The 23,873-nt window shown below is 38.9% G+C and overlaps 3 protein-coding genes across 4 annotated transcripts in view; 2 read left to right on the forward strand and 1 right to left on the reverse strand.

Moving 5' to 3' along the window:
* The window catches only part of LOC124136325, a 104,723-nt gene extending 99,431 nt beyond the window's left edge, over window positions 1–5,292 (forward strand). Inside the window, exons 63-66 of the mRNA XM_046502225.2 lie at window positions 180–357; window positions 1,212–1,313; window positions 2,100–2,261; window positions 2,915–5,292. Coding sequence (XP_046358181.2) covers window positions 180–357; window positions 1,212–1,313; window positions 2,100–2,261; window positions 2,915–3,291 — 819 coding nt within the window. The 3' untranslated portion in view covers window positions 3,292–5,292. The remainder of the gene's footprint in view (window positions 1–179; window positions 358–1,211; window positions 1,314–2,099; window positions 2,262–2,914) is intronic.
* A 1,103-nt stretch (window positions 5,293–6,395) lies between these two features.
* On the reverse strand, window positions 6,396–11,167 carry LOC124136323 (protein BRICK1-like). The gene is made up of 3 exons (XM_046502224.2): window positions 11,007–11,167; window positions 9,794–9,876; window positions 6,396–7,900 (listed from the first exon to the last, which is right to left on the reverse strand). Exons 1-3 carry the CDS (start codon window positions 11,128–11,130, stop codon window positions 7,874–7,876), a joined length of 234 nt encoding a protein of 77 aa, XP_046358180.1. The 5' UTR covers window positions 11,131–11,167; the 3' UTR covers window positions 6,396–7,873.
* A 135-nt stretch (window positions 11,168–11,302) lies between these two features.
* LOC124136322 (protein RD3-like) lies at window positions 11,303–18,541 on the forward strand. 2 transcript variants are annotated; one of them, XM_046502223.2, is made up of 2 exons: window positions 11,303–11,358; window positions 12,193–18,541. In XM_046502223.2, exon 2 carries the CDS (start codon window positions 12,257–12,259, stop codon window positions 12,854–12,856), a length of 600 nt encoding a protein of 199 aa, XP_046358179.2. In that variant the 5' UTR covers window positions 11,303–11,358; window positions 12,193–12,256; the 3' UTR covers window positions 12,857–18,541. The 2 variants fall into 2 exon arrangements, with proteins under 2 accessions (XP_046358179.2, XP_046358178.2); XM_046502222.2 differs by having other exon boundaries at window positions 11,310–11,414.
* Window positions 18,542–23,873: the final 5,332 nt, after the last annotated feature.

The raw sequence follows: 23,873 nt of genomic DNA on the forward strand, positions 1-23,873 counted from the left end.
TATCCAAACTTATATATACACTTGGACACTTGGACTTCCAATAATTAAGCATGGAAGTCCTTGTCATAACCCTGATGTCAAAGATGCTGACGCTCTCTGGATTCAAATACTTTAGCAGGAGACCTGAAGATCCTAGGACAGCCACCTGTGTGGGTAACATTTATTTCTCTGTGTTACAGTTTACGTTTGTTGCCGTGACGTGCGGCATGTCCGGCGTATCGGTGGCAGACAGGAAGAGCCTCATCCATCTCATCACCTCCAATGGTTGGCGCGAGGACGGCATGGTCTGGCACTGCACCAACGAGTGTGCATCCAACGTCTACGAGGCTGCAAATAATGTCCGCAAGACGCCTACTGGTAAGCAGGGTACATTGTCATTGGACTAGGATCACAGTAACAATATTTACTTTAACATATGACTGAGATTCACAGCTGATTCAGGTCAGATGTTTTAGCAGATGATGATAGTATTTTTATCAGCATTACTAACTCAGCTGCAGCAGCTATAGCTACAGTGGTATCCAAGATTTGGTGATATTTTTTGTGTATTCAGCCATTGTTCCTGTTGGTCACTGTATCAACGTTTGAACTTTTCTGAAAAAGTGAGGCCTGCATTGAAAGGTCCTTGAAGTTAGATTCTGCCTTGAAAATGGATAATTTGCCTTGAAAAAGCCTTTTGCCTGGCAAGTGCCAATCTCAAAGTTTACATTACATAAAAATGTATGTATACTTTCATAGTTCAAAATGTCTTTAAAGATCAGTAAATATATAAATTTGTATGCAATCTGTATATGGTCTGCAACCATCAGGGATGAGAATGAATATTTCCCTTTTCAGCTGAAACATCTTTGCAATGGAGCATGTCCATAATTTGGGGGTGTTAAGGGGGAAGCAATGAGATTTTAACAGATTCGCAGTCACTAAAATTCGCGGAAATTCGCGGATCCGTGGAAGATTCTCACCCCTGAACCATAGGGTTATCTCCCGTCCAGTGATCGTCAAGTGCTGTTGATAGTTGAATCTGCCAAATTCGCATCATAGAGAAGGGAACGTTCTAAAGTACACCATGTTTTAATATGCATATGATGAGATTGCGTTTGCAATTGTGACATTTAGCCAATCAGCATGGCTATAATTTAACATGCATGGCCTGGGAACAGAGTCTTAATAATGCCTTGTAGGTCTGTGTAGAAACCCTGTGTATGTTGTAGGTATGAGACTAGAGAGTGACCTGGAGGGCGAGCGGCAGATGGAGTTGACGGAGCTGCTGGGTATCGCGGGTGTCCCCACCTTCCTCTTCCTCCACCCTGATGGTAGGTCACGGCGGATTGTGAGGGCCGTAGTGGACTCAGGGTCACAAAAGATGGCTGTGCTTGCAATTCTGAATAAGTCTGTTAAACTCCCTGTCATGCATCAATATATGCATCTTCAACAGTTCACAGGTTTGTATACACTACACTCCTCGTTGATGGAAGAATGTAGTGTTTACAAAACCTGTGAAGTACTGACAATGCAATATATGATGTATGTTAGAGAACTGTTTTTGTAGGAAATAAAGGGAGCTAATCTACAACTCCCTGCAGAGGGGCTGTGATGTTGCCAATTGTTCATGTTTCTTTCTCATCCTGAAAACTCACGTTAGATTCCCTAAATGGGTCCATAATAGGAAGTCCATTCTTGGTGTCTCCTAATATGCTGGAATATTGATAAAAGCATCATGCTTGATGTCCTTTGTGCTTCACATGCTTGATGTCCTCTGTGCTTCACATGCTTGATGTCCTCTGTGCTTCACATGCTTGATGTCCTCTGTGCTTCACATGCTTGATGTCCTCTGTGCTTCACATGCTTGATGTCCTTTGTGCTTCACATGCTTGATGTCCTTTGTGCTTCACATGCTTAATGTCCTTTGTGCTTCACATGCTAATGTCCTTTGTGCTTCACATGCTTGATGTCCTCTGTGCTTCACATGCTTGATGTCCTTTGTGCTTCACATGCTTGATGTCCTTTGTGCTTCACATGCTTGATGTCCTTTGTGCTTCACATGCTTGATGTCCTTTGTGCAGCCTGTAATGAGATGCTGTTTTGTTTTCTTGCCTCAGGGTACATCGCCTGGCATGGTCGGTACAGTGCCTATGACTACGCGTCCTTCTCGGCCTTCATGCGTCACACAATGAGTGAGGTGCTCCACCAGCCCTGCCCTGTGTACAACTGTGACTGCTGCAAAAACGACATGACCCTGGATGACGAACTCTTCAACTCAGGTGGGACCATCTGTTAGCAGAGTTGGAGACATAAACAAAATTAAAACATAACATTTTCCTAATTGTATGCTTGCAAAGGTTCTGTTTAATATAGTGAATTGTTTAGAAAGTAATATGAAGAGATACTACAGATTGTCTGTTTGTAAGATGCTATACAGTTCCGTTGAAAAGAATTCTACTTGATAGCATCATGTCTGGTGATATTTGAGCTGTTAAAGACGTCCAGCCTGGGATGGAGTCATGATATATGGGTCGCGCTCCCAACACCCCACTACATTCAACCTTTACTTCCAGTAAAATTGGCCCCCAGTAACATGTGCTTGTTTAAGGTGTAATGTGTAGGCTTTGTGACTTGGCTGAGTCCGTCTCATCATGCTTCCATGGGTCGGCATTCTTGTGTAGTCACTGGTCTGCTTGATCAAGGCTTATTTACAGGTCACCGTGATATAGCTGGCATATTGCTGACTCTGGTGTTAAATAACATTAATTCACTTACATTCACCTTCCAAGTTCCATCTGCTTGGCTTGTAGTCCAAGTCACTGTCAGCCATGTTACTGTTAGACACCACGCACCTGTAGCCTACATGTCAGGAGACTAAATGTGGAAGTTTTCCCATCAATGTTTTTCACTTACTAGTTCTTCCTTATTTCAGGACTTATATTCACCAATGAGAACAGCCGCCACGGCTCACCAAAGAATGTGACCATCATGCTGGGGAAGGACGACCCAACCCTTCCTGTCCCTGGGTCTAAACACAGCCCGTCTCACGAGCTGAAGTACGTTCCGCACAACGGGTACGCCGATAACGCAGCAGGCACAGACAGGGTGTTTCTACGCAGGAAGCACTCACCCAAGAGGAAGAAGACACGGATCAGTGTCAACAGTCGGCCATTCTCAGCCTCAGCTTCCGTATCCCCCCCTCAGTTACAGAACAGTCCGTACCTCGCCCGACTCCGCCCAACATCACCCCGATCGTACAGGACTCGGAACAGGCCAGTCAGCGCCAACAGACTCAACCATTATGTATAGACCTGTGTCCATGTGGTCGTCTCACATTAATTACGTTGTGACCACTGACATCGAACTCGGAGAATGTGCTACAGTGCATATGAGGATATATGCATGGAAGTTCTGGAACAGACAGCATTGCAGTAGTGCAGTCAAGAGATTATCTTGACCAGAGTTAGGCTCTTGGAATTGCAAATTTATTTATTTTACACATACTAAGTCTGGTCTTTAATTTTAAGGCAGCATTTGGAGAATGACGTGCCCGTAGAATCAAATGTTTCCATGTCAAATTCCATTCTAGAGCTAAATTTGCCTTGATTTGCCATGAAAATATTTAATATTATGCAAGTTGTTATTGAGCATAACTTTGTAAACGTTTAATTCAGTCTGCAGTCATAATTAACATCCTGATGACGTTAGTGAATCATGTCATTGTCAGGACAATCACGTAGTTATCACCAGTACAATGACTGTACCATGTCATGTTTGGGACACTGGGCACTGTGGCAGCTTCAGGATTTTTTTCAGTAATGAACTACCACCAATTTTATCTTTGACATCACGAGAATCTGTTTTTAGCTCTATGCAAAATATGATAATTTTCTTGTTGGAAACATTTTAATGAAAATCAGAGCCAAATGCCAAAACAATACAGCATATGTTTTGGAAAATATTGTTTGAATTTCACAATTATCAAAACCATTTCATGAATTGGACATATCTTTCCATTTTTTTAAATAATGCAAAGAATCTTTCATTATCTTGATGCAGCTATCTGTGATATTTATTTATATTTAGAATTTATTACTATTTTGTCTGTGATACTGTTTTAGCAGTTGCATGTTGTAAATATATATCCTGAATGTTCAGAGGCCACTACTGCAAGCATCTTCAATGGCCTCCTTATGCCAAGAGCAGGCATGCATATTTGTAAACACAAATTGTTTCTCAACCTTTACATTATCACACACCTGATACTAGAATGTTACGTCTTAGTAATCTACCTCACATCCCTCCTTTCTAAACTCCAGTTTACTTCTTCGCTTGTTTAAACAACATAAGGATGTCTGACATGCACATGTAACCATTTCTCCCCAAGTACGTGGTGCTGGAACAGAAAGGCATTCATTGAAGCTATATCTTCACTGACATTATGCTCGATGGGTTTTGAATATCCAACTGTCAGACATACTAATGCTTGGTAGATTAATAAATTACCTATGTTGTATTTAGCCATCATATCTTTAAATAGTAGTGAGCTGTTGTGAGGATTAGATAGCTCATATTCCACAACCAAACAGAACAATAGTTGGTTTGTTACTGCTGTGATATACGAGTTGTGTATTCAACTCTCCACATATAGCACCAAGGCTGACAGTGGCTATAATCAAAACATGAGGCATGCAAGTCATGTAGATTGCACTGCTTGTCAGGAACAAGAGGGTCGCCCTTTTCAGTTCTTCGTCCATTTCATGTCTATTGCATGCTCAGTGAAATATGCAACCTGCAGCTGATTTTATGGAATATGGCATCTCTGATGCAGAAAGGTGTCAGGTCTGAGTTTGATATGTGTTTGTAGGATATCACCTGCTTTTACCCAGTTTATTGATATACAAAGTATTTAAAATCGACAGAATCTGTGATGAATTTCATGTCATCAATCATTTGATTTCACCGGCCAAATAAGTTGAATCCCTGTGTATATCTCTTGTAACATGCTTAATGGCACCAACATTGCTTTCAAGATAACTGTATATCATATTATTTTTGTATCATAGTGTAGACACATTGTATATTTCTATTGATTATTTGATTTGGAAACCTGAATGTGCAAATATACTTCCATGAATTAACATTGCTTGATTGATTATGGCATGTGCCCAGCTGGGTGCCTGTCGTTTCTGTGGTGTTGTGATGTATATATAACACACAGGACCCTGTAACATGCCACCTAACAGAATAAAAACCATTTATCATGTATTAAGCTGAGTATAAAGTTGTTGAATAAAATCTTGCAGTTGAGTGCATGTTTTGTTTTCTTCGGAGAACATTTGTTTGACAAAGTTGCCATCTGACAGACACAGGGAATCTCCCTACCATATTGCTGAAATAAATGGTTTGTGAAATGGAAGAATATGTGACAACCAAGGAGGTGAGGTGAAATGGGGTTTAACGTCGCGTCCAAGATTATTGCATGTATAAAGCGATGTGCATGCATGTGTGTGTGTGTGTCTGCTTGTACTAGTCTGGACTGATGCGGATTTACAGTGCTAGCACAATGAGATACCATGCTGCAGTTTAACGTGAATACCCCACTCAGGCACAGTATACTGACTCCGAGCCTACCAGGCCTTGTTTTAGCCCCTTCATGTCGAGCGCCAGACAGGGTAACAACAAGTACCATCTTTTAACGTCTTTTGGTAAGACCGAGCTGGGCATCAAACCACAAACTTTCCGCTCTCCGGGCGGAAGCTCTACCACTATACCAGGGAGACGGTCCTGACAATCTCGGAATCCTACTCCATCATATGTTATTTCATTTTATAAATGCAGCAGTGTATCAACATGATCAAGCAACTACTTGGAAGACTGTAGCAAGTATTTCTAAATGGGCAGCAGAGTGTATGCTATGCCATGCGTGTTCTGGGAATAATGGCCAACCATCATATTAAAGTTTAACAGTAATTTAATGCTGTTTAATCCCGACCCCCAAAAGGAGAATCTCTTTTTACACAGAATATCCTCACTCTTGTCTCATAGCCCTCTGAACTGAACAGAAGTTTGTAGCTCGGGTGAAAGTATGGTCAGTGTACAAAAAATTCTCACGTTCCTAGTGCTTGATATCTCAAACTTGCTACTGATGCAGTCAGATTATCTCCCTGTTCTTTGACCAGATCAACCTGGCTTAGGTCTCCTCGCTTAAATAAAAATATGGTTCAGTAGAGAACAATTCTTGCTAAACTTGCTGTTAAAAGCTGTTCTGCTTCGAAAATTTGATGTTAGTGCTTGATCCTGCAACTATGCAGTCAGGTTATCTCCCTTTGACCATATACATCAACCAGTCTCCTGGCTTAATAAAAGTACACAAACTTTGTGTCTTAGCCAATAAATCATGATACAGCAAATCTAGAGAATGTGTTTATTTCTACATCAGAGAATATAAATAAATATCTTACAAGCATGCATAATTGCAAGAAGCATTTTGATAATTTACAATGTGAAAAGAAAAAAGTGTGGAAATATCTTCATAATTTGTGTAAATTACACAAAGATACTGACTTTTTTCTAGCAAGTTGCTGCATCTATTTTATTGGGCAAGTTAATATTCAGAGTAAAATCTTTTCCCAGAATTTCGCTTTTTATCCAAAACCTCATCTTTATGTAATAGTACAATTTTTATTATTCTAATATGATCTATGACAGAAACGATGCACAGAACATACTGAAGTCAAGATACTAGATGCATCTCAGTACAATTACACATCTCAATACACTATATCAGAATAAGTTCTGAATATATTCTAATTTTGATGAAAAACCAAAGGTGGTTAATTTTCCAAAATCCCTTTGTGATGTCAAGTGTTATGTTGACAGCACCACACAGAACAATTATATGGTAAAACCAAAAAATGTCAATAACAATTTGAAGACAATTCTGTTCAGATACTTAAAACAATTTATGAAACAACACACAATACAATTGTATTCCTGAAATTAATATTGCAGTGCCTCCTTGAATCGAGTTGTTTCAGCCTCAATTCAAAGCACAGAATTTTGAACTGAGCAAAAAAAGTATATCACTATCGCAGTTAGACACAGCAATTTTATTAAAGTCTCAATCAATCATAACTTCTAGTGATTCAATACCAATTACAATCAGATCACAAAGCACTACATATTTGACAGATGCCCAAGTTGACTACAGAAGAGCAATAGGCTGTTGATGTGACATCTGTAATTGGCTCTTTGAACACGGAAACAAGACTTGATGGTACAATAAATGTTTCAATATTTCAAAATTTCAGCAACTGACATTATACATGGTGAATTAAAACATTTTCAAACTACCCCAGGAAAAAAAACGTAGGAAAAAAAATTCTTAGTACAAAATGTAATAAAAATATAAAATGGTTTCGCACACACCACAAAAATTCTAAAATATTTAGTATGTCAATGTTCATATCAATATAATTTCATACTTTCAAACCAGATAGGCATGACCACGATTGTACATTATAAACAAATTATTTCTTTTCTCTATTCAACACAGAAAAGACTAACATGCCTCCCTTGCCCTTGATTCGGAAATCTTAAAATCACTAGTCCTTCAACCAGATTGGTATTGTAGTTCCATATTCAAAAGTACTGGCTGTCATTGAGACACTTTTACACTGAATCTATTGCAGACAGACAGTTTTGAAAGGGAACCCATTCTGCTTCAAGCAGTAGTTGCAAGGGACCCATGAGATTACAGGTAGAGCAGGTGATTGTCTTGAAACCTGCTACACAGTCCTGGGTTTAAACGTTTCATACCTGAAACACAGTTAACAGATCTACAATGAAACTGTACACATGAAAAGCCATCGATGCTTCACTGATGGGATCATGATAGTGTCTCTCCTTTAGTTATCTGAAAAGAAAGATATTTGTTTCATGAGATAATGGAGATAATTTTCATGGTAATAATACACCTGAAATTCATGCAGTGTATGAAAATGATGAACATTACTAGTCCAGTAAGAAAGTTAAAATTAAAACAATCAACTAATTAATTGAGTGAGTGAGTATGGTTTTACGCCGCTTTTAGCACTATTCCAGCAATATCATGGTGGGGGACACCAGAAATGGGCTTCACACATTGTACCCATGTCGGGAATCGAACCCGGGTCTTCGGCGTGACGAGCGAACGCTTTAACCACCAGGCTACCCGACCGCCCCACTAATTAATTGAAATGTCAAGATGAAGGAGAGCAAAGGACAAGTTTGTCCAACAGGTTTTATAATAAATAGGCTTAAGCCGCTACATCAGTTTGATTCAGATGATTAAGCCATAATATAATAACTGATATGCTACTCAACGTGGATTGAACATCCCTGCGTCAATTTTAAGAATGTACATATGATGATGATGGTTGTGTATATCTGCTATAGCAACACAATGATGCTTGAATCTTTGAAATAAATGTGTTTCATTGCAGAAGCAGGAAGAGACAAGGGGGATTGCTCAGAATGTATGAATTCAGAAATTTAGCATGTTAAAACTATAAGCATAAGCTTAAGGCTAATAAAACAAAATAGTCTTGGTTCTCTGGCACTGCTGCACCATCATTAAGTCCACCGCAGGTTTTGTCCTTATTTCCATTTTGAAAAAAAAAGAAAAAAAAAAGGCAGCGCTATTTTGCCAAAAGCCATTGAAGCCATTTTTTAAGCCTTAGTATTCAGATTTAGGGGATCCAATCAACCTTTATGCAGCTGGCAAGCAATATTCAGAGGTAAGAATCCAGTGATCATTGGTTGTAAACTTGTATATCTGCATCACTTCTATTTCTAACATTGAAGTTGAGGCAGGCGGGACATTGGACATGTTAGATGTAAGTATCAAATTTTCAGACAACAAAATGGCATCTAAACAAACTCAGGCAAACAATGTAGACATGGAAAAGGAACTCATTAAATTACATTGTATATCTTTGTTTATTGAATGTTTGTAATAGTTATATTATAACACTTTGGTAGCAGATCTAAATGTGTGGTTTTTCTACAATATATTCTTTTCAACTTGTTGAACACAGTCTGCCATGATCAATTACAAAACTTCTCCAGATGGTTAAGAATTGCATTACATCCAATGAAAATGTTAAAAAGATTACCACAGTATGAGTAATGAGTAATATTAACATGACTAATACATGAGCTTTACTTTTCATAAAAGAATTAAACATCAGAAGAGTCTTAAACATGTTAAAGGTTACTTTAAAGGTGAGTGAGTGGGTGAAATGGGGTTTAACGTCGCGTCCAAGATTATTGCACTTATATAACGACATGCATGTACGTGTGTGTTTGCTTGTACTAGTCCGGACTGATGCCGATTTATAGTGCTAGCTCACTGAGATACCATGCCACAGTTTAACATGAATACCCCACTCAGACACAGTATACTGACTCCGAGCCGACCAGCCCTTGTTTTAGCCCCTTAATGCCAAGCACCAGACAGGGTAACAACAAGTACCATCTTTTAACGTCTTTTGGTATGACGCGGCTGGGGATCGAACCCCGGACCTTCCGCTCTCCGGGCGCATGCTCTACCACTAGACCACAAAGGCAGTCGTTACTTTTAAAGGTTTAAGAGGTCGTCTTCTGCCTAAGCAATTTCAGCTGACCTGCCCCTCTTTGGGACTCGTGTATGAGTAGGGTACACATATTTATTGGGAGTGTTAGTACTGATAACATTTCTGATTTTGTATTGATAGGATTTTTATATTTGTATTGATATGATTTGATAAGAAGGGAAGAGTGTACTCACCCTTGCTTCGATATACTCCACCCTTCGCTCTAATTCTGACAACTTCTCATTCAGAGTGGCAAGTCTTGAACGGCATGACATGTCTGAAACAAGGATGACAGAAAGTTCAAGTATAGTACTCTACAGTGTAGGTGAGGTGAAATGTGTGGCTGCTTGTACTAGTCTGGACTGATGCCGATTTATAGTGCTAGCTCAATGAGATACCATGCCGCAGTTTAACATGAATACCCCACTCAGACACAGTATACTGACTCCGAGCCTACCAGTCTTCGTTTTAGCACCTTAGACAAGCGCAGGGTAACAGGGTAACATCAAGTACCATCTTTTAACAAGTTTTGGTATGACGTGGCCCGGCATCGAACCCCAGACCTTCCTCTCCCCAGGTGGACGCGCTACCACTAGACCATAGAGGCGGTCCTCTACAGTGTAGTAAATGCCACATTATGTTCAGAGAAAGAGGCAAAGAATGAGCACAACTAGGGTTGTGCATTGACAAAACATGTAATGCAATATATTGTGATACAGATATCTGTATTGCAATACCTGTGCGAAATAGATTGGGAGTAAAAATGTCTCATAGTGAATGACACCGACTACATGCATACATCCTTTTTTCTTCATACTAAAGTAAATCATACACAGCATAGTCAGTCGCCACCATTTTGTAGTCAAAGATACAGGCAAGATAACAATGCAAGAGAAAAATTACTTCCACGTTTTCGACACTTTGTCAACAACAGCATGATCAGTATTATATAAAAAAACGAGTATTGTGCTCCATCATATCCATGGTTTGGATCCCATTTCTAATTACCCTATTTGCGCCGTCTATGGCACGACCAAACATATAGGGCCTTAAGTGCCCCCCCCCTGTAGGAACCTTTAAAAAATGCTAAAATACATACCCCCCTATATTGCACTAGTGCCATGCGTATCGTTTTCGACTGAGATATCGGTGATGTTTTAGCCTGCACCCCAAACATAATACTATTCCAAGTATTAAGACTCAACTTGCTACAACTGGACAGCGAGGCCTTGTCCCAACTATGAAAGTAGTAGAATGTATAGGTCCTAAACCAATGTCACCATATTTCATTGACTAATCTACTATTGTTGACATTAGACTTCCGACTTTAGAGGATGTGTATTGTCATAGCAGTGTCAAGTGTTATGAACCAACACAATTTCACGAGCATGATACAAACTGGCTCACCAAATGAATTCAAGAAATCTGATATTTTCTTGATGCTACAGGTTATCACTTCTATGTATTCTCTGTTAGCCCAGTCTTGTTGAATTGGTCTCTGATGAGGCGCAGGTTGGTGGTGAGTCGCCATATTTCCTGGTTTCCTATGCTGAGTAACGTATCGATGAGTCCAATTGGGTGAAGATAATATATGAACCAATCAAAATGAAGCTACTATGGCCATGGGTGTTTTTTGCTGAAACCAGCAATGATTGGTTGCAATAAAACCCAATTAACCAATCAAATAAAACGTGTCTCTACACGCAAAACGCGTCTGCTATCAAACTTATTCCAAGGAAGAACCTGCCTTGTGTCTTAGGTGAGACCTATTGTGCGGAAAAGGGTGATTTTGTTGTCCGTTTATGTCCGTATAAGGTAATTCATTCTTTACCGTATTGTCTATGTTTTGGATTTAGTTTTTAAACTTTTGATTCTGACGTATGTTGCATCAATGACGGGTGTCAACAATAGTGAAGTTGTTGATGAATCGTTTTGTTCTACTGAAGCTGTACTAGCCATAACAGACTTGGTATCGAAGGGTACAATGCGAGTAGTCAGTCGTATTTCGGCAAACAGTAGCATTTCTTAAAATTGTTTACTGCAAGGGGATACACGATCAGACAACTTGTTCAATCCGTCAGTTTAAATCTGTTATGATTCCGTTAGACCACGGATCCTTTAGGCCTAATGACAGATTGAGTTGCTCTTGAAAATATTACTATAACATATTCAATGTCATAGAGTTATGCATATATGTATGAAGATATTTTTCTAACATACCAAAATATATAGATTATAAAGTCTCCTATAGATAAGACCAGTTGTATTAAAAATTATTGCCTGGGTAGGGAGGCAGGATTATAGTCAGTTGATAGTTGGTATTATAGAATCTGTTCGCCACCTAGATCTAATTAGTTTCCTAAAAACTAGATATATCTCAAGAAAACTTATTTAGTATAGACATATTTACGCATGCCTCTTCAATCCATAGGGTTAGTTGTTTCAGGGTTAGGATAGGTAACCCCAAAGCTTGGATCCTTGACACATATTACAGTCCATTCTCACTGACTTTCAATGTAATCAAATTATGTTTTTACTGTATTCATTGCAGCATATACAATGATTTAAGAATATCATTTGTATTTGATTACAGAAAGAAATCAGACATGAAAATGTGAATGTTCTCACATCGCTGAATTGGTAGCGGTAAAACTAGAATGATGGCGTTCAAGTCTCTTTGGAACAGACGATGGCTCTCCACAGACACCTACAAACCACCTGAAAAAGATGAGCATGTGATGGTTGCTGATTCTCTCCTCTCAGAACTAGAGTTTCATATTCGTGATATTGATAAAAGGAATAGAGATAGGGAGGATGAAGATAAACGCCGTACAACAGGAGTGGATTACTCTTGGCTAGTCAGTGTTACACCAAAAGCTTATGAAGTACCCCAACTTGAACGTCTGGAATTGGAGGAACTTTGCTACAAGGTGTCGTCTAGTGAATGTGGTAAAATCATCTCACTGTTTCGAGATGCTGTGCTTCGTGAACGACCTGTTCGGGAGCTACCAGGTGTAATGAGGTCGTGTGTTCTTCAAGTCATCGAACAACGACCAAGGGAGGAAACCCTGTCTGAATGGGTTACCAAAAGGACTATGAGTCTCACAAGTCTCAAACTACGACCAAATCCCAAAGTTGCCCCCAGTTCTGGGATTGAGGATGTTGAAATGCAAGAAGGTGTTCCTCGGGAAACACGTGCTATGAGCATGCCTGACTTTAGTGTTGAGAGATCTTCAACATGTACAATGCGATTCTGATCAAGAAGTTATTGAATAACGCTCCAGTCGTATGCCTTGCTCAAAAGATCAACATTTATTTTGTCCATTTGCCAAATATATTTATCATGATTTTTCATGTTATTTGTTTAAAATGATACAGCTTTATGTATACACAATTGTTTTTGAACATTTTGTTGAGGAATGTACAAAAATATATCCTGTTTACTATGAATAATATATAAAGGTGTTGACCAGATGTCTCTCAGTTCAAACAGAAAATACAGTATGTTCCGATATCAACTCTAAGCCATAAAGGAAGGTTTGCTAATGGTGCCAATAAATTAGAATGACAATATTAAGCCAAAGAATATACAAAGTTGACTAGCCAACTTGAGTCATGTATTTCTTAAGATTATGTTATATTTTACTTAAAACTATTATGACCATGATGACAGATTTGCTAAAATAACTGTAATGCATCTTAAAATTTTAAGGACAATTCGCACAATATACAACACATTAAGTTAATGCTTCTTCTAGACAAGTCTCATGTAGAAAAATATCAATATGTTTGAGATCAGCTCATTTTCTAGGACATTAATTGATTGCCATCCAAAAATATTTTTCAATTTTAGTGATGGGGTAGAAACATGTCTTGCCAAAATTTTATATAATTTAAATGTCCAAATGGCATACTTGTATGTCCCTAACCAAATCAATGATGTTAAGATTGCAAAATATCCACGATCATGTCATATGCAAGTTTAGCATGTTAACATGGTTAAGAATAGGTGTATTGACTGAACATTAGTGTTGGGGACATACAGACAGACTTTCATGACTGGCTAATTTAATGTTGTGTTAGTATAGATTATCTATTTATTCGTGACTTAGTTACAAGAAGGGAAACATTGCAAGACAGTCCTTACTTAATATATTCACATGATGAGATGAATTTGTCACATTGTGACATGGGGATATGGTTCCTGAGATAAATGATCCAAACAGTGTTCAAAATTAAGGATCAAAGCCAAAGGGTCATTGTCAAAACTTCTTGTTTAAGACAAAAGATTTAGGAGTCTTTGCCACAGTTCCATACCTGTTTCCAATCAAGAACTAGACATTGCAATTTGTGCCTTGTGTGAATCTGAGACATTGTCTCTGTGTAATTAGGGTTATTATTACCCGTTAGATTGATAAACATGATACATTTTCAGAAAGCAAAGTGGTGTTTAAACAGTTTCAGTCACTTTCTGGTACTGCCTAATGGCCCGAGCCAATTCCCCCTTTTATTTCTGATGGCTAGATCTACATGAAGTTATCGTTTTATGAGACATGTCTAAACACAGATATTGAGAGATAATGTCTGAACATGTTACTCTATCAACATGATCCAATGATAGAGGGGATATTCTACTTCTACTAGTGTTAGTCCTGATTTGAAGGAGATCGCCTTATTTTGCATATTTTCAGCATTTAGCAAAAGTTTGACTGAATTATTCTTGCTTTTCCTGTCATTCAAAATATTTGTTGTTTGTTTAACGCCAAACTCAGCAATATTCCAGCTGTATGATGGGCCCTGTAAATAATCAACTCTGGACCAGTCAATCCAGTGATTGACAACTTGAGCATAAATTTACACATTTCATATACGATATCATTCATCAACCAAGTCACCGATTCTGACCAGCCAATCCCGTTAGTTGCCTCTTACGAAAAGCATGGGTTGCTGAAGACCAATTCTAACCCAGATGTTAACGGGTCTCAAAATATTTAAGTATGTGTAGTTAGGTGTCATCATGATTATTACCTTAGAATATGTCAGTGTTTTAACATCAGCCTTATCTATGATTTCATAATCAAAATCGCCTCATTATGTGCAATAATCTTTGATGCATCCAATGGCTAGTGAATATTTATGATGTGAAATTATGAACATGATAACGAAAATGTGATAGCATCTCTTTAGCTTCCTTAGTCATGTTAGCATGGTTAGATGGTTGTGGACTTGCTATTTAATATTCTCGGGGTGGGGGTGTTGAAGAGAGAATATTTGTTTTGTCATTCCTTCAACATCTTCATCTTTTTCTCTACATGCTCTAAGAGGGAGAGTCAAACAATATTTTGTGGACACTAGTCCTATAGTCCTTGCCAAACTGCCCAATAGTTAGTGTTTCTAAAGACCTGTAGAAATTTGCCACTTTTAAGGGTTTTGCTATATGTTATCATTATAAGGACTAGTAGACAAAACTAGTTAGTTTCTATCATTGACAACCCATTTTGTTCTTGACATTCAGTAAACAATTATATATTTTTGTTAAAACCTGAAGCAAAATGATTTTTGTTTCTAGTATTTTCTGGAATAGTTTTTATTTTACCCAAAAAATCTAGGCTCCGTAGAATATTAATGTTTGGTCTGTCAGTACTGTAGTAAAAACAGTACAACTTGAAACAATATGTTACTGCGAGAGAGGCTAGGACATGTTTTAATATGTGATGACTTGAAGTTGGCAATGTAGATGATATAGGGGATTGATTATGTACTTAATATTCAAATGTATGCAACTTGCCATGTCTGTTACTATGTGTATGTTATAAATATAAATATATCTTCTTGTTATGTTACCATGGTTACATCATATACATGATGTAGTATACTATTAGTTTCCCTAGAGATGTCCAACCTGTTTAGCATGCTGTAGTGAGCTGAAACACATCACTGATACTAATGTAATACAATGCATGATAATGTCATGATTATACATGTATCTGTCATACCATACAAACTGTTTGAATTATCAACTACGAGTGGTACTGTTCAACAGTTATGGGTACTGGTATGTGTATTGGTATGAGCACTGCTGTGTGCACTGGTATGAGCACTGCTGTGTGCACCGGTATGTGTACTGGTATAGGTACTGGTTTGTGTATTGGTATGGGTACTGGCATGAGCACTGCTGCATGTACTGGTATTCATACTGGTATGGATACTGGTATGAGCACTGCTGTGTGCACTGGTATGAGCACTGCTGCGTGCACTGGTATGGGTACTGGTAAACAGTGGTATGAGCACTGGTATTTGTTCTGGTATAAGCACTGGTATGGACAGGTATGAGCACTCGTATGGGCATTGGTATGAGCACTGCTGCGTGCACTGGTATGGGTAGGTATGAGCACTGCTGCGTGCACTGGTATGTGTATTGGTATGAGCACTGGTATGGGTACTGGTATGAGCACTGCTATGTGCACTGGTATGGGTACTGGTATGAGCCCTGCTGCGTGCACTGGTATAAGCATTGGTATGTGTACTGGTATGAGCACTGCTATGTGCACTGGTATGGGTACTGGTAAACAGTGGTATGAGCACTGGTATTTGTTCTGGTATAAACACTGGTATGTGTATTGGTATGAGCACTGCTGCGTGCACTGGTATGGGTAGGTATGAGCACTGCTGCGTGCACTGGTATGTGTATTGGTATGAGCACTGGTATGGGTACTGGTATGAGCACTGCTATGTGCACTGGTATGGGTACTGGTATGAGCACTGCTGCGTGCACTGGTATAAGCATTGGTATGTGTACTGGTATGAGCACTGCTATGTGCACTGGTATGGGTACTGGTATGAGCACTGCTGCTTGTACTTGTATTCACACTGGTATGGATACTGGTATGAGCACTGCTGCGTGCACTGGTATGGGTACTGGTAAACAGTGGTATGAGCACTGGTATTTGTTCTGGTATAAACACTGGTATGTGTATTGGTATGAGCACTGGTATGAGCACTGCTGCGTGCACTGGTATGGATACTGGTATGAGCACTGGTATGGGTACTGGTATGAGCACTGCTGCATGCACTGGTATGGGTACTGTTATGTGTATTGGTATGAGCAATGCTGTGTGTACTGGTATGGATACCGGTATGAGCACTGCTGTGTGCACTGGTGTGTGCATTGGTGTGAGCACTGGTATGGCCATGATGCTTTATTGGTCAAGCTCACTTTGAACTATTGTTGATACTATATCTGACATGTTTACATGTTAACACGTTGATGGTAAAACTGGTACTATGTTTTGGTGGACTACAATTTTCTGAATGTATGTGAACAATATCAAAGGCACTACATGTATCAGCTTTTATCATGTTTTATGCAACATTGGAAAGACTGCATCTGAATTGTCAATATTTTGTGATTTTGATCTGGAGTAAATCATTCCTGCTTTACATTCCATCATTTTGTATTTACAAAGTTTTAGTCATTGTTTATTTTTTCCCAATGCCAGATCAGTGTTAGTTGTTTTACAGTTTTGTTTGTAAGGGTGTGCGGTATTATCAGTATTTTGGTAATTTGAGGTTCATTCTTTCCATGATACGTATCACAATATCATATATATCGATCACATATATTGATATATCAGTTGATGTCAAATAGCGATTTCTTTTTTAAAGGTTATTTTCTTGCCAAATGCCTTTGCTACCCTGCAGTATGCATCCAGGGCTGCAAGTTGGCTGTGTATTAATTGACTGAGTAAACATCATGTTGTACCAGCATCTTATTTTGTTCCATTTATGAACTTCAATTCATACCTTAATTAATCAGATTGCTGCTGAATTCCAAATTTATAACTATACAATATATCGTGATACGTATCGCCTTGTGCATCGCAAAATATTGTGTTACACTTTAAACCTCCAATACCTGTCCCTAATTGTTTGTATGTTTTACTTGAACAATTTTCATTTTTATTTTAGTCCTATTTTTGTCCTTTCCCCTATCTCTTAACATTATTTGTGTGTTGATTACATTTCCTGAGTTGCTCTTTAATATTTATTTTGTCTTTTTATGCAATTATTGCTTGCTAATAGAAACCATACAAACCATGCTATACGCATGCATTGTTTATGTAACCAGTACTATTTCTTTTTCCTTCTGAGTAACCAAATCTAAACTGGCGTCTAAAGTCCATGGTATTCCTTGTTTATAAGCAACTTGCTTTGCCATTCACTCATATTTGTGGAAATTAAGATTTAAGTATTAAGAATAAACGCTAGTGTGTATACATTGGGGCATGTCTGTCAGTGATATGTTTAATTTAAAAAAAAACATATTTAATGCAACAATAATACTAGAAAATCTTCACTGAATATTTTTTTAACCAATCCATCAAAATGCTTAAAAACATTGAACGTTTCTTAATTCGCTTCTTGATTTCTTAGAACAAAAATGTCATCGGCTATAGCTATTCTTAGGAATGTGTATAATGAATGGAAAATAGCATTGTTTTGCAGAGAAATCAATTGCTGCTATGAGATGTGTTTAATGGTTAGCATTTATAGGAGTGGCAACCATGAAATATCTTATCCTCATTCCATGTCATCATTCAGTTCACACTCTTAGATATTTTTGGCACACTTTTTGAAAAGTAATGTTCAAATGTGCACTATTTGATTAAATCCTGGCCGAAACACTGTGCTTACTTTCAATTCAAGCTTCCTAACTTCATATCATATGTTTTGTTAATGTAAGATGGAATCTGATAAACTCTTTGGTAATAATGCAAATCATTTTCTGTTACTTAATATGTTAACCATGACAAAATGTGATATTTTCCCTACTTTTGCCAATAATGTTGGTAGCTGTAGGTATTTATTGCCAGTTCAAAAGATGCATTTACCCCCAGTCATTGTAGTCATTATTGATTTCCTCAATAAAGACATTTCTTTTATTGATGTGTCCCATTATTTATTCTTTGGCCTACATGTACAGTTGATTTAACTTACAGGTAAAACTGGGAGTAGGGTGGCCCAGTTGTCTCAGGTGTTGCAATTCCCTTGAACGCACCACAGAGCGTTATGATTGTGGGTTTGGAGCTCCTGGATTTCACCAAAGTGGTAAACGTCTGAGACCAATATCACTTGGGGCTTTCCTCCCACATTAAGCAGACATGAATTACTGGAATACTGTTCAAAGCTGTGTTAAACCCAACTCGTTCATTCTATCCTTGAAAGTTTTATTTAGACATTAAGAAGACCATGAATTTGGGGATCAGGTGAACAAAAACACTCTGTAGTCTCTAAACTTAATATCTAATTAATGTCACAGTTGGACAGCACAAGGAAAGTAAAGTTTGGTGTGTTTTTTCTCCCATCTTTGCTGGGTCACCAGAAGCGTTCTATATGTGAAGCACACAGGGGGCCTGTTAACTGGCACTGGTGAAGGGAACAAGGTTCAATAAGCTCTGAAATATTTTTTCTCCCATCCACTCACAGGGATTTAGCGGTAAAAGCATGGGAGGATGGACTTACGACAGATGACGGTGCAGACAAATCAAATTAATTTCGATCTTTGTTGAGGAAACGAGGTTAATTCCAACGGAGATTCAATAATCTGACTGAAAGAACAATCAAATTGGGACAGGCGTTTCAGAATCTACAGGTCGGTAAGGACATTCTGATGATTCAGCACTGGGTCGGCCATTCCAAGGTTGTCATTTGAACATGTGGGTATGAACTTAAACATTGGTTTGCATTTTTGTAAATCTTACATATATTCTATGTGATATAACCTAGGTGTTATAAGGTTGGTTCATCCACGGACTTGTATGTAGGTCCGTGGTTCATCCAACGGAACTCCGGGGATCAATATCCCCTATTGGTACAGTGTATGTGGTCCATTATAAGGTTGTTCCCCGCTGTGATATCGATGGAATTGTGATAAACACTCTAACGCACGCAAAATATATTATTATTATTCTCATTATATCCATATAAATTACACGAAGATCTGTCAACATTATAAAGGCGGGACTAGGCTCGTCTCGTTTGGCAGTTCTAGCTATTTTGAAAAGTTTTGTTTTTTTACAATCTTTGCAAGAAACAGATGAAAAAACAAACATGTCCTCATTGAATTATTGGCAGAGAGAGAATGACATTTTACTGGCTGCGAGAAGGCTGTGGTTTGGGTACCTTTTTCCATCACCTTCAATCTTGCACTTTTCATTTTTATTTATAGTAGTTGTCCGTTTTTCCAGTTTCTCAAAAGCATCCAATCTGTATGAGATAGTCATAAGCTGCATGTTCTTCAGCTGTTAATCACACTGTCTTTTCATTTTTATTTATAGTAGTTGTCCGTTTTTCCAGTTTCTCAAAAGCATCCAATCTGTATGAGATAGTCATAAGCTGCATGTTCTTCAGCTGTTAATCACACTGTCAAGATACTCAAACCTGTTGACGCTTGTTCGCATATGTTCATGTTTGTCACCAAACATACCTTGGTGACCCTTCAATAATGATGCCGAGTATATATTAATCTATCATATTAGAAACAAATTCTCAGATTCACACACGGCTTTAATCACAACGTCCAGACATTGACTGAACATTGACATCTGGTTGTAGAGCAGCGTCCCTCTTCAAGAAATCACGATAATAAATATTATTAAAATTATCAGAAATATTCTTTCTATGCATCACAAAATGGTCCCATTTCCTAACGATCATGAGTGAGAGATCAGTTACTGGAAATACACGTCTATATAATGAAGAAAGTTTGACATTTGAAGTCAGTGGATGCTCCAGCACAACTTCATCAGTCATGCAACGGGATGCACGTCGATATCACAAAGGTCATCTTGGGCAGATTCAGATTCCTAATGCTATTCCATTCTAGGACGGTGTCTCGGCGCCATTACCTTCAGATGGTAATGTCAGAAAGAATAACAAGAAAATTGCGATGAAAGAAGACACTTTATCGATCATGGGAAGAGCCTTATGAATACATGCTCATCTTTGAATTAATGTTATGTGAGTGTAGAATGGGTCTGTGATTACATGTGCCATGAAGTATCTTGTGTATGGTCATAAATATTACATCTTCCATTGATTGGTAATAAAATTGAGACTTAACTTGCAAAACAGATTCCAAAATACAGAAACTTAATGTGGGCTTTTCATCTTGGAATCCAATTCACAACCAAAAATATTGGAGAAAGCAGTGATGTTCATTCTTGCGACGGAACTAATATAAATAATACCTTTAAGCGATTTGTATATACTCTGATATCCCATGTAAACGCTAGGATATAAGCTGTTTAAACGACACTCAAGTGTGTCATTTTACCGTGTAGGGATGTTGCAAGTCTATAAGCGAAGACTCTCTCAGAGACCTATCTCAGTCTATCGATTTCTAGTAGTGCAGAAATTGGCAGTCTTATCTTGGAGCCACAACCTTCATTCACTAAAAACAAGCTCTTGTTTGTGGTATCAGTATTAGAGGCGTCAAATCAACCCCCGAATGCGGCACGGAAATAGCACCGCGGCTATTATCGGTTCTATCAAATCTGATTTAGGAGAATAAAAATAAAGGGTATCTCGAAGACATGGAATGTAAAAGGATCGATTGACGTAGTACATGTGGGTATTAGAAGATGCTAAATCTGTCTGTGGTATTTATGGAAACAGTTATGTCTCATCACGCAGATATGAGCTGTATAAGACCTCCATTAACCCAGCCACAGACCACCACCCGCTCATCTGTGACTCGTTACGTATGATAGTGTATTGCCTCGTGGAATATATGGTGTAGCGTGGGTTGCTGGTGGTCGACGTCACAGAGGATTGTGGGGCTATTTGCCGACTGTATGAGTAACTGCACCACTTATCTGCTTCCCACTGTCATTTTGTGTTGGTTTTAGATTAGCTTAAGTTTGTTTTTAAAATTCCAATTCAAAACAGCTCTCTTGACGTATGCAAGTGGCAAACTATTTCACACAAGCTTTTCTAAGAACCTAAAGGCAATATATAATTATGTTCTTATGCAGTGGTTGACAGTTCACCATCGTCAATACTTCACAGGTTTTCAGAAATGTAATGTTTACATAACCTGTGAACTATTGGCGATGCCACCCAACATGATCAGGTCCAAGCTTCTCTATGACTCTATTGATGTATATCCTGTGATGGGTCCGGGTTAGAACTGGTCTTCAGCAACCCATGCTTCTCAAAAGAGGCGACAATGCATGTCGTAGAAGATGACTAACGGGATCGGGTGTTCAGGCTCATGATGTCAATCACTGTATGGTATGGTCTAGACTCGATTATTTACAGACCGCTGTCATAAAGCTGGAATATTGCTGAGTGTTGCGTTAAACAACAAACAAACAATACACAACACAATAGGTTTGTACGATTTTCCCCTATATTTTCCTATCATAACTCCATTAATTTGTCCCAACTCTGGAATGTAGGGGGGCACGGGTGGCCCAGTCGTCTAAGGCGCCGCGATTCGCTGTGCAGAGTTGCGTCCCTTGGTCACGCCAGAAACCTATGATTGTGGGTTTGAATCCCGGTTCGCCCCGATTATGTTACTAGGTTTGTCAGCACCATACCCGTGCTCGTGGGTTTCACCAAAGTTGTAAACGTCTGAGACATGCGTCACTTCGGGCTTTCCTCCCACTATAAGCTGGAATACTGTTAAAAAGGGCGTTAAAACCAACTCACTCACGCACTTGAATGAAGGACGTAACCAGACTAGGCCTGCTTCTATAATGAGACAGCCAGTTCATTGTCAGACAGCAGCTTGAGTCATGCCACTAAAAGTAACCATGGGATCATTACCTCCAACTCTATACACACATTACATGGAGATAAGTTTATGAGGCATAATTATAGTCTCTGCATGTCATCTAGGCCAAATTAAGTTACGTTCCATCACGCTATACTGTATGCCGACATAGCGACACAGACTGAATACCGCCATGTCTAACGGTGAGTGACGGCTGTGTCTGACAGTGAATGAGTTGAAAGTCACGTCGACAATATTTCTGCCATATATTTTCACAAGACAAAGTAATGCATTATTATTTTCTTTAAAAAAACTGCCATAAAAAGACAGTCAAACGACTAGTCACACCACAGGTTTGTTATTAAAATTAAATGACTCCACAATATAGAAATCAGGCTACAGATCGCCAGCACTCAAAAGATGGTCGGTCACCTTACCAGAGGCCATGGGGACTTATAGAACCTCTGCTACCTGCGTGGATCCCTAGCAGGATTTACGCCATATGTCTAAAAGAGGTTGGAAGATTTTTTGTTGTTGTTGTTGTTTAACGCCACACTCAGCAATAGTGCAGCTATATAAAGGCGGTCTGTAAATAATCGAGTCTGGACCAGACATTCCAGTGATTGACCATCATTCTACGCATTTAGGATAGGATGACATGCATCAACCAAGTCAGCGAGCCTGACAACCCGATCCCGTTAGGTGCCTGTTTTGTCATATTTCACAATGTGGCCGCTTCAGTCCAGTGACTTGCTGACGGCTGACTTCCACTCTGAGGTACCCTGCTACTCCCCGCATTTTGCAATATTCCAGAAATAACGCAGCAGGGAACACCAGAAATGGGTTTCACACATTGTACCCATGTTGGGAATCGAACCCGGGACTTTGGAGTGACGAGCGAACGCTTTAACCACGGGGCTATCCCACCGACCCCTTGACCCGAGAGGGTCAATCTCCAAAGAATATTGAAAGGTTGACTGCTGTTTATGGGGAGACATTCTGTCATATGCCACAAACAAAAGTCGTGAAAGAATGTCAGTGTGGGAGAGAGAGTTTAGAAGACGACCCCGCTCTGGTCTACCCTCCGTTGGCACCACAAATGAAAACAATGATAGCCCCAGGATATACATCTGATATCATTCTTGTCACCGGGGGCGGTCGGGTAGCCTAGTGGTTAAAGCTTTCGCTCGTCACGCCGAAGACCCGGGTTCGATTTCCGACATGGGTACAATGTGGGAAGACAATTTCTGGTGTCCCCCGCCGTGATATTGCTGGAATATTGCTAAAAGCGGCGTAAAACCATACTCACTCATTCACTTCTTGTCACCGATGTTTCAAATTTGAGACGTCCTACCATAAAACGTTTTGAAAGCTTTATTAAACAACGTTCACCATATATATTGTGTATATGCGCCATTAACTGCATGTTTTCTTTTATATTTCATTCTGTGATATTTCCTTACCATTTTATTATAAATGTTTTTCTGCCTTTTACG

Source organism: Haliotis rufescens, unplaced genomic scaffold (genome assembly GCF_023055435.1).
Source record: "Haliotis rufescens isolate VD_foot unplaced genomic scaffold, xgHalRufe1.0.p SCAF_22, whole genome shotgun sequence".
Lineage (NCBI taxonomy): Eukaryota > Metazoa > Mollusca > Gastropoda > Lepetellida > Haliotidae > Haliotis > Haliotis rufescens.

Coding starts and splice junctions, on each gene's coding strand:
- LOC124136323 (XM_046502224.2), bottom strand. CDS start 11,130: ATGGCGACTCACCACCAACCTGCGCCTCATCAGAGACCAATTCAACAA. Junction 9,877..11,006: donor AGATTTCTTGAATTCATTTG/GTGAGCCAGTTT, acceptor TCCTTGTTTCAG/ACATGTCATGCCGTTCAAGA. Junction 7,901..9,793: donor TGGAGTATATCGAAGCAAGG/GTGAGTACACTC, acceptor CTTTCTTTTCAG/ATAACTAAAGGAGAGACACT.
- LOC124136322 (XM_046502223.2), top strand. CDS start 12,257: ATGATGGCGTTCAAGTCTCTTTGGAACAGACGATGGCTCTCCACAGAC.